The sequence below is a fragment of the Olea europaea genome, chromosome 11, assembly GCF_002742605.1.
Source record: "Olea europaea var. sylvestris chromosome 11, O_europaea_v1, whole genome shotgun sequence".
Taxonomy (NCBI): Eukaryota; Viridiplantae; Streptophyta; class Magnoliopsida; order Lamiales; family Oleaceae; genus Olea; species Olea europaea.
In genome coordinates, this window is record NC_036247.1 from 9,481,698 (window position 1) to 9,492,623 (window position 10,926).

Below are 10,926 nucleotides of genomic sequence, written 5' to 3' on the forward strand. Positions count from 1 at the left end.
TACTTTACAATCAAATAATAATCTACCTCATGTCACGGAAAAAACTATAAGATTAAAATATAAATTTTATAAAGGACTAATTTGCTCAGTATATTGAAATTTGAGGACCTAAATGTAAAATAGAAAATGAATTCAGAAGGCAACGTCCGAGAATTTTGAAACAATAAAGACGCGGTTCTTGTTTACACCAGACATGCGATTTTAGTTGACAACAGATAAAACTGTTGCGAATGAACCGGACAGAAGCCCATTGAAATATTTTAAAGCATTATAACGTACACACAATGACACGAAGATCTTTCTTTAATTTATACTGATTTCCCGCCCCATCTTCCTCTCTCTCTACAAATATATATTCATAGCTGAATGTTGTTTACATGTTGTAGCTAGCTAGGGTTTTTTATTTGGATCTGCAGAACAATATGAAACGAAGTTGCAAGCTCAAGAAACCAGATTCAGTTCCCAATGTCGGTACATCTAAGAAACCTAATACCTTTTTTTTTTAAATGCTACTAAACGCATTTTAATTAATCATGTCATTACATTTTTGCAGTTGATTTTGGAGGAAATAATTGGCTTGACAACGAAAAACGCCAATGGATTGGCTTCGAGTATTTCCACTTCGAAATGTGCGTACATTGCGGGCTGCGTTGTTGTGTTATACGATGTAGATTCCAGTACTCAATCGCATCTCATGGTGTTTAATCGGATGCCAAAACCATTGACTTGTGTTGCATTGTCGCGTGATGCAAGAGTTGTTGCAGCTGGAGAGGTATAATCAGTTTATTCTTGTTTGTTTGCAAGGACTTGTTCAGATTTCAGATTCGCATTTTGTTTACTGTTATTTTAATATCTAGGTTTGATTTTGATAAATAATTTAACATCCAGAATTAGAAAGGAGACTTGACTTTTTTAAGAAGCATAAATTATTTAAAAGAGATATAAAACAAAGAAATTAAGCTTCTGTCAAAACTAATAAAATTAATCATCTGACTTTATTTTTGGTTCTTGCTGATACACTTCATACTGTTTTTTAGACAAATTCTATTTTTAAGGAAAAATCTATATAGGTTCAGGAGATAGTGCTCACCTAAAATCAGGTTAAAAGCTGCCAATCAATAACTAAAAATTGAATGTAGTTTGATATTGAGCTGATTATTTTATTATTATTATTATTATTGTTCTTCACTTTTTACTTAACTACTTGATTGAATTGTTCACTTCTTTTCTTTCATGTTCTTGGCTGATTTCGATGCATAAAGTTAATATGCTATAGTTATTCCTTCATTTATGGGTAATCAGTACAACAATTAATGGCGAAGTTTTAAGAAGAAATTATTATATTTTCTCTTCCAATTCTATATAATTTTTCCGTTATGCGGCATTTCAGTCAGGCCCCCGACCTGCAGTATTGGTATGGGATGGCATAACCTCCAGTTTAATACGTGAGCTAAAAGGACATCAATATGGTGTGGCATGCATTGCTATTTCACCTGACGGTTAGTTTGAGCATGTCAGTTAGATCTTTTACCTTCAATTTGCTTCCTCCTTGACAAACCCCTTCTGTCATTTTCAATGTGTGACATTTCGATCCTTCTAGGGAAATGCCTGGCCTCCATAGGATTTCCTCGTGATGGATATATCTGCCTCTGGGATTGGAGAAGTAAGATTTTAATGACAAAAATCAAAGCCTCTTCACAATATCCTGCTTTTGCATCTGTTAGCTTTTCGCTAGACACAAAATTCATAGTAACTGCTGGGAAGAAGCATCTGAGGTTCTGGAAAGTTGGATCACCTCCAAACTCTCGTGCTAGTACTAGATCAACATCAGTGGCCATGCAAGGGAAGCCCATCAATCTTGGTCACTGTGAGGGATTTTCATTTGTTGCTGTTACAGCTCCCAGCTGGACCAAGAAAAGCTCTGTAAATCACATACATGCCGCTGAATCACCTATATATGCATTAACTGATACAGGTAATCAGGTTCACAATCAGTATGCTGAGATGGTAATGCCTTTGTGATCTGTCTATGATAATTAATCATCTCTTCTCTTGTTCAGGAATTTTATGCGTTTTAGTCGGCTCATCAATTATAACCTCAGTGGAGTTAGAGGTAGATTCGGTTAATGTTATGCACATGCTTCTTGATTTTGATCCAAACTATTTCTTTATCCAAATAGTCTAGTGGAATGTAAGAAAGTAAATAGTAGTGCTCATGGTGATAGTTCATTAATTAAGTGTTTGGTTGTTCTAACCATTATTTGAGTCTGAATTCAGGTCGAAAAAGGTTTTGCACTATCTACATCCAACAGTTTGGTTGCTTGTGCATGCAACAATGGACTTGTTAAACTATTTGGGACCAGTTCCCTACAATATGCTGGAAGCTTATGTTACACTGAAGCCAAAAGATGCAATAAACTAAATGTTGTGGACTGCAATACTGATAATAGCCAAGTTGGACTTCAATCTCTGCCCGAACTTCCTGATGCCATTGCTTGTCAATTTTCAACCTTGGAAAAGCTTGGCAAGTAACTGACGATTCTTGATTTAAGGATTTTGATTTTACAATGACAGTTGCTAATCATGATTCATCTTGCAGTGGTGATTTATGATGACCACAGCCTTTATATATGGGATGTTCGTGATGTACAGAAGGTGTTTTTCAAAAGTGTTCTTTGTTTTCTTATCATCAGTATCTCCCTTTAATTTAATTGTCATATTTGACATTCCTGAATTCAGTATTTTGGATTGGTGACAGTGATTACATTTGAAAGCAGTAACACCATGGTATCTTATCCAGGCTACCAGGTGTTTTGTGCTTGTTTCACACGGTGCATCCATATGGGACGTCAAGAATCTTCCATGTGAAAATATGCACAATCCCTCTCTCTCATGTGTTGCTAAAGGTTGTTCTGGTGGATTATCTTTTGCAACATGCTCGGCTGATGGTACTATTAGAGTATGGGATCTTGCTCTGCAATCAACCTCGTCAATGGACAAATTCTCTCTCTATACAGTTGACAGCTCTTTGATTAATCATCCGAGTGGAACTACATGTCTAGGTAATTTTCACGTCCTGGAAATTCCAACGGAATTAGTCAAATCTCTTTATGCCAATAAGACTCATTAAAATATGCTGCCTCCATCTTTATGTCACATTTTTGCTCAGCTTGATTACTGTCTGTCTGCTACTATCTGCAGTGAGTGCTGGGATTTTTGAACGTGATTTTGTGACATTAGGCATTTCCTCTCCAGGGCTTCGATCAATGGCTGTTAGTTCTGATGGAAAGCATCTGGCAGCTGGTGATTGCCAGGGAAATCTCCATATCTTAAATGTAAACACGTCTGATTATATATGCATACAGGTAAACTAACCACCTAAGTTTATACTGTGCATACTCAAATGAAGGATTTACACATAACTTCTTTGCAGTTGTGTGTCATTTATTTATAATAACTATGCCTTCTGTATTTGTAATCTTTATTTCATCTTTTTATGCCCTAGGATGCCCATGATGGTGAAATCCTTTCATTGAGCTTTAATTTCGAGAACAAGAAAGATAATGTTTCAACAGAAGTTTCAGAAAGTCACCAGTTTCTTGCCTCGGGAGGTCGTGATGGAATGATCCATGTATATCGTGTTGACAGGTTTAACATGGGACGTTTCACATGTTCAAATTTTTGAATAAATTTTCTCAATATCATCTTACTCTTGTAAATCCATTTTAGTAACTTTGATCTCATCGGAAAGATTGATTGCCATTCAACTGCGGCCACTCCAGTAAACCTCACATGCAGTGGCACTAAGATTATCAGTTGTGGTGGTGATAGGTGAGTTCTTTCAGAGCATATAGTTTCTAAAAACTTGGAGAAGGTGAAGATATTGCACCGTGTTGTTTATATTGACATACTTGAGAAACTTGTGGTCTTTTGCCTAGTGGTTAAAATCCATTCACATACGTCTAGGTGATCATGATTTGTTGGAATTCCAAGATTTTTTTTGTGGTGATTGGTTTTGTCAATGTTAAAAGGGCCTTTGTGTAATGACCCGTGCCTCCACTTGTAGGGGATGCCAGGTATAGTGATTGAACTTCAAGTGCAATCTTTCTGCTTCTAAGACATGATCAATATGTGAAATATGCTCAATAAGTCTCGATACCTCTCAATGTGAGAGGTTCTCTCTTTACATAGAACTAAAATCATAACTATAGTTATCAATTACAATATTCATTAATTGTAAACTATTGAATATGGTAGATTTCTTTATACTCAAGCTTTCCTTATATTCCATCGACATTCCCCTTAAATTGATGTTGGTAACATCTTCAATTTGCAATTATGAACTGGCGGTGGTGACAATGCTCTTACCCATGAAGAAGAAACCCAAATTACAGTAACCATCTACGAAAACCCACTCTAGAAAGCTCACATTCCAAGAAGAATTTTCAAAAGAAATTCACGAAGTGTGTCGATCACACACAATGAGCTCTATCAGCTGGAAAAACTCATTTGAACTCATAATTTGTGTTCCAACAAAAGCTCTAACGGCTAATGCACCAGCCAAAAATCTAGCAACATATTGTTGGCCAAGATGCTGCCGTTCCACCGAGTAGAAAACTTAAAGATGATCCTCCTTTGAGAATTCAAAACCATCCTAGGGTGATCCTCCTTCGAATACCAAGAAAACTATCCGAACTCTAAAAAGACTCGCGTCGTAATAAAATCCAACCAAAAAAAAGAGAGAAAGTTCTAAGGAACTGACTCTAATACCATGTCAAATATATTCAACAATACTGAATAAGACTCGATACCTCTTAATGTGAGAGGTTCTCTCATTATGTAGAATCAAAATCACAACTAAATATGGTAGTGCTGCCGTTCCACCGAGTAGAAAACTTAAAGATGATCCTCCTTTGAGAATTCAAAACCATCCTAGGGTGATCCTCCTTCGAATATCAAGAAAACTATCCGAACTCTAAAAAGACTCGCGTCGTAATAAAATCCAACCAAAAAAAAGAGAGAAAGTTCTAAGGAACTGACTCTAATACCATGTCAAATATATTCAACAATACTGAATAAGACTCGATACTTCTTAATGTGAGAGGTTCTCTCATTATGTAGAATCAAAATCACAACTAAATATGGTAGCCATTAATTACAATATTCATTAACAGTAACCTATTAAATATTCGAGCTTTCCTTATATTCCATTGACAGTATTTATATTTCATCCTGTAGGTCTTTGGTGGTCCATAACGTAATTGCAAGTGAAAAGGATTGTAAGATTTCATGCTGCTGCAGGATTGCAACTAGTGGGACCATTCAAGATATGGTGGTTAATAACTCTATGGAGGTTGCTATTACCGTGGGCAAGGTAAGGTGATGGAAGAATATTCCTTTATCTTGTCTAAAAATTTAAATGGTAAATCAAGCTGCCATGTTTGGCTTCTTTTGGACAGTGACTTGATATTTATATGAATAATGCTATTCATCCTCACAGTGGTTGATCCCCAGTCTAGGTGGCAATTATATGACATTAAATGATAGATTCATTTAAATGCAAGGTCACATGACTAATTAATTATACGTATAGAGTATTGACACCTAGACTGGGGGATCAACCCCTGTGGGGATGAATAACATTACTCTTTATATATTGTCACAATCTTAATTTCATTTTAATTTTTTAATTTTTTAATTTTATTTTGTGGAAATTCAATTTTTGTGGTGACTAACATACAGTTCACGCATGACATTCTTATAGGATAAGAAGATAAATACATTCAGCATTAACACGGGAAAACTTGTTAACTCTATTGATCAGGATGGAGACACCGGGGACCCTGTAAAGGTACAAAGCAATTTGGAAATTCAAAATTGATTTCCAACTGGTGTTAACATGCACTAGTAGAAAACATGGTTTCACATAAATGACCTTGTGCTTCGTGTAAATTCCTTCTGCAGGTAACTATTGATGGAAGCTGCAGTTATCTGGTCTGCTCATACTCTAATAGATGTATCTGTATGTTTGACTACATAACTGGGGAGCTAGTTGCACGAGCAGTAGGGCACAGTGATGTTATAACTGGGATTGCCTTTTTACCTGACTGCAAGCATCTTGTTTCAGTGAGTAATTTAAAATTTTATTTTTTGTTACTAATAATTGTTTTATCTTTCTAAATTATCATTTGAAAGCCATTTGAGCCATGACTTGTCATATTGGAAAATCATAATTTTAATAATTTCTATAATATACAATCCAATTTATTGAGATAATATCTGAAACAAGTGTCACGTGAGATTTCTTAATTTCCCCCCTATATTTGGTGTTTGTTAAGTTGCTGATTTTCTTGTGTATTCAGATTGATGCCGATAGTTGTATCTTTGTTTGGAAAGTGCCTGCTCCTTTCTCTTCACAGATGCTACAGAGAACAAAGGGAATTTCTTTTCCAATTTCCCCCAAATGCATGGTTCAGCAAGTGTCTCTAAACAAAATCGGCTCTTATCAATTCGATGACCACTCCCGCAAGGATGTAGCTAGAGAAAAACTGAACCAAAATCAAGGACTGCTTTTTCAACATGGCAGTTATCCCAAGACCTCAGCATTTAGGTTCAGCATATCTCGACTTCCAAAATGGGCACGGGCTAAAGTTTCTATTCCCAATCCCATCCCCACTGACCCAAATTCCAGTTCATCCAAGGTAGGTCACATAACAATTGGTTAAGATGTCACTCCAGAAATTATGTTAATTTATGTTCTTAGACACCTCGTTCCTTCCAAATTTGTGTTGAGTTTTTTGAACACTTAATTCATTCTCCCTTTACCTGGGAATTTTGGCTGCTCTTTGAAACACACCAGCTTCAATATGTCAATTATGTACATCCAAAATACAAGGACAAATCAACTGTTTTGGCTCTTACTCCCCATGTTTTAGGAAATATGAAATGACCTTTTTGTTTCAGTTATAATGCAATCACTGGTTTCATACTTCCCTTAACTTTTGTTGACAGATTAGACCGGGGAAGTGTTCTCCCTTGCTTACCCATGGTTTGCAAGAAGACTCTGCAAGTCCCATCATATCGCAAAGTACACCAAGACATGGTTTAGAAGGCAGCAATAAATTCTCGGGGACCTTGTCCAGCATTTTATCAGATACAGATTGCAGCCAAGGATCTCCAAGTCCTCAAGAAACTTGTAGGTGAGCAGCCTGTTTCAATGTTGTAAAGAGGCTGTTCTTGGCATCTTGCTAATTACTGGGTCGCATACTTTAACAATTGATATTTTTCCATCTGCAGCTATGCATTGGATAACCGCTGGTTAAAAATTCATACAGTGTGTATGGATCTTCTCAATTCGCCAGACATTTCAGATGTGGAGGCCTTGAATGTGCCACACTGTGCTTTGGAGAGTATGTGTGAGATCAAGCAGTGTTCGTTTCCTAATCCTGTTTACATTCTTAAAAACCATGCAGTATGAAGGATGGAATACTGGGAACATGATCTTTTTCTGTTATAAGTAGTTTAGATTGTCCTTTCTATGCTAGCTTGATCAATAAGTGAACATTGAATCTCAACTTTCTGAATTTTTATTTTTCTTCTTCAGTCCAAAAAACTTATTTTAATTGTGAAACTAAGAAGACCCGTGAAATGGAGACTGTAAGGGAAAGTTTTAATTAACCAATTCCAAAAAGGAAATTAATTATTTGAGTAAAGAAATCGCTAATCTACTAGTTTGATTTGTGCATTATAACAACTTATTTGGTGGTTTGCTAAAAAAATAGAATATATGTTTTGAAGTTCTATTTTGAAACAAATATTAAATTCACACGGTGTTATTTGGAGTAGAAATCCATAGTCTTGTTCAATATTTCACAATGTCATTTCTTCGAATCATGACTGCCTCTGTAGATAAGTGTAGTCATTTCACTTTTGTTTTCATGTTGCTCTTTGGTTGCTGCACTGCTTGTGAAACACTTGTCACAGTATCAAGTAAATACACATTAGTTAGCCTCAGATTTTGAAGATGGTTGTTGATTGCAAGTTTTTGTGATACAACCTAAACACATCTATGAATTCAGTTCAAGCTATTTAGAGTAAAATTTAGTATATACAAGTATGTAATTCAAGATAGAAACACATTATCTGGTCTTTGATGCTTTGAAATCTTATGGCTAACATGTAATGGCCTCGTGCAGCACAAGACCTAGCAATGGAGACATATCGTGATAACAAGCGCATCAAGCTGTCATCCATAGATACTGGTTTGGACAATCCTGCTGCAAAACCCATCTTTGACTTTCGTGAAGACACTCTTTTACAGGATTCCACTTTAAAGGAATGCGTGAATTATTCTGGTACTTTTTGTGATAGCATGGATCAACATCAGATTAGAAATTTGAACTTATGCCATGAGCATGTTTTTCATGAGATGTCAGCAAAGCTGCAGTCAAATAAAACCGAAGCTGGGGTAAGAGAAGTTGACAAAGATTACAATATCTCCAACACAAATTCCCAGGCAAGTCAATTTAACTGCACCTTTTAAACTTGTCAACATGATTGAAGGTTTGAATTTCCGATGGAATACTATGTACTGTTTACATTTTGTAAAAAACGTCAGCTTTAGGCATGACTATTACCCTGGATGTTTTGTTACTTCTTTTTAGCCTTTGTTCATGTAACAAGGGTTTCGTCAAGAAATTATTTTCTTCTATTTTGTCTGGGCTGGTGATGGGAATAAAGTTGAGCCTTATATTTGTGTTTGCAGATAGAGGGAAGGAAGTCATCAGCAAGGAAAAGCTACTCGGCACGACTTCTGCTGCAAAGGAACCGTGTTGGAGGTTTAAATAGATTTTCTGGCATGCAGGCTCGAGATTCTGTAGGTGCAATTCAGAGAGAAAGCGCAGAGGCCGAACCAAATTCAATGCTGAAAGACCCATCCAATCCGTTGCTCAAAATATTGCAAAGGACAGATGCGGACGGACAGGTATGGTTTATCTGTTCAAAGAAAAATCGAAACCTCAGATTTCTTACATTTGAAAATTGAAATAAGAAATATTCTTTTTTCGCTGGATCATCATAATAGAGCCTTAATAAAACAGTCACAACTGTTTTTCTGAAAGTGGCCCTTTTCAGTTCAGAGATGTCATGTATAATCATTTAATTGAGGGTGTTATCTTCTTTCTTTGGTACATAATTGCTGTAATATATTGGTTTCCTACGAGAATTATTAACATTCTAAAACCAATTATGTCCTTCATAGGATGCAGGAAATAGTCCAGTGACCTTGCTGGGACCAATTCGTGCAATCCCCAGAACTGATTCTGGTGAAGTCTTGAGTAGCACGAAGGGCGTTGATACGCCGTTGAGCAAGAAATTGATAGATGGAGGAGACCACGAAGGAGGTAACATAGACGGACTTGAAAACCTTGAGACAGCCATTTCATGCAAAGAAGCATTGCACAATCTGGATTCTGCAGCTCAGAGTGCGCTGCAGTTATTTTCCAAGTTTGCCAACCTGGATCCTGAAGGACGATTGAGGGGATCGGAAGTTCAGTTGTATGCTGAGGCAGCTGAAAGGCTTCCATCAATAGCAAAGAAAGTTCATGCTATAGCCAAGTTAGTTCAATATGCCAAAATCCTTTCCAATGAGAATAAATGGGTAGATGACGGTTCAGCTTGTGAACCTTCATCATTGTTGGACAAGACCGAACAACAATAAACAAGATTTAAATTTTATTTTCTTCTTTTATACAGTTGAGTATTGTTCAGTCCATTTTATCAAACATGCTAAAAGGTTCTTGATACATTGAGCACAGACTAGTACTATTAAGCACAAAGATTTTTGACGAAAAATTACTAGAAGATAAGGGAATGGTGATAAATTTTTCCGTCTTCTATGAGATGACTAAAATCAAACTGGTTCCCCGAAGATATTATAATATTATAGTTATTATTTTCAGTTGCATTTGTACTCTAACTGTCCTTTCCTTTCTATTTTAGGCTACGAAAATTTTTGTGCTCGACAAGTATAATGGTTCAAAAATTTAAACGAAAGGGGAGATGTGAGTGTTAATTATACAGACACTTTGATTTCATTTATGTGGACAAAAGAAATGAATCTTTGAAGATAAATAAAATAATGTTAGTTCTTGTATTTTTACAAAGAATTCAAGGTTATGAACCGTAAATATTTTTAAGGAATGTCCTTTTTATTTACTATTATTTTGATGACTTGTCTCACAATAGAACAATTCTATTGGACTAAACAGATTTGGATCTAGTAAACAACTCCAAGAGTGCTTTCTAAAGTTAGGAAGAAGAAAATGAAATATGAACAATCGTGTTGATCATAATAGATCAACTTTCATACTAATTCTTGTGAATAAATGTTCTATTTAAGGACATTGAAACATTTTTTGATACTTTTGGTGACTAATGTGGAGATAGATTCTATTTGTTATTCCTTTCATGACTCATTTAGAATTAACAATTCAAGGAAAGATTGTAGTATTTATATCCACAGAGTTACAAAGGTTTAATTGAGATATATATTGTGTTTTCATATGTTGTGATTTTTACATATACTAGTTCAACGTGTTGTCACTATTAATAATCTCTGGAAAGTACTTGTTGGGCCCATTCATTTTCCATGAAGACATCAAATTGTCCCAAAAATAATTCAACTTTTTCTCTGGTATACGTCCTTTTTCCCTTACCTTGAGCATAAAAGAAAAGCAATGACCCTCTTTGTTTTTCTTTATTCCTTTCACCTTTGAAAATTGTCTCCTCTGATGATTTTCATGCAATTCCAATATTATAAAAAAAAGCTGCTGACGAAAGCCCTTTTCTTATTCATTTCAAGGCATGCCAGTAAATCATATGCAAACTCTACAAAGATTCATATAATCAGCTAAAGATCTGTTTGGA

General features: G+C 35.7%; 1 protein-coding gene across 5 annotated transcripts; it reads left to right on the forward strand.

The window, feature by feature from the left end:
- The first annotated feature begins 294 nt into the window (after positions 1–294).
- On the forward strand, positions 295–9,803 carry LOC111403292 (mitogen-activated protein kinase-binding protein 1). Of its 5 annotated transcripts, none has more exons than XM_023031730.1 (20): positions 295–467; positions 554–772; positions 1,391–1,499; positions 1,601–1,975; positions 2,061–2,113; positions 2,278–2,524; positions 2,600–2,655; positions 2,801–3,062; positions 3,202–3,365; positions 3,506–3,648; positions 3,730–3,831; positions 5,239–5,374; positions 5,765–5,851; positions 5,965–6,126; positions 6,363–6,701; positions 7,012–7,199; positions 7,297–7,430; positions 8,196–8,515; positions 8,765–8,983; positions 9,260–9,803. In XM_023031730.1, the coding sequence occupies exons 1-20, from the start codon at positions 423–425 to the stop codon at positions 9,716–9,718; spliced, it is 3,819 nt and encodes a 1,272-aa protein (XP_022887498.1). In that variant the 5' UTR covers positions 295–422; the 3' UTR covers positions 9,719–9,803. The 5 variants fall into 5 exon arrangements, with proteins under 5 accessions (XP_022887498.1, XP_022887499.1, XP_022887502.1 ...); XM_023031731.1 differs by having other exon boundaries at positions 7,297–7,409; XM_023031734.1 differs by having other exon boundaries at positions 3,256–3,365.
- Positions 9,804–10,926: the final 1,123 nt, after the last annotated feature.

Excerpts from the sequence above, each read along its gene's own strand:
- LOC111403292 (XM_023031730.1), top strand. The coding sequence starts at position 423 with ATGAAACGAAGTTGCAAGCTCAAGAAACCAGATTCAGTTCCCAAT. Across the intron at positions 2,656-2,800 it reads ATGTTCGTGATGTACAGAAG|GCTACCAGGTGTTTTGTGCT; the intron begins GTGTTTTTCAAA and ends TATCTTATCCAG. Across the intron at positions 3,366-3,505 it reads CTGATTATATATGCATACAG|GATGCCCATGATGGTGAAAT; the intron begins GTAAACTAACCA and ends TTTATGCCCTAG.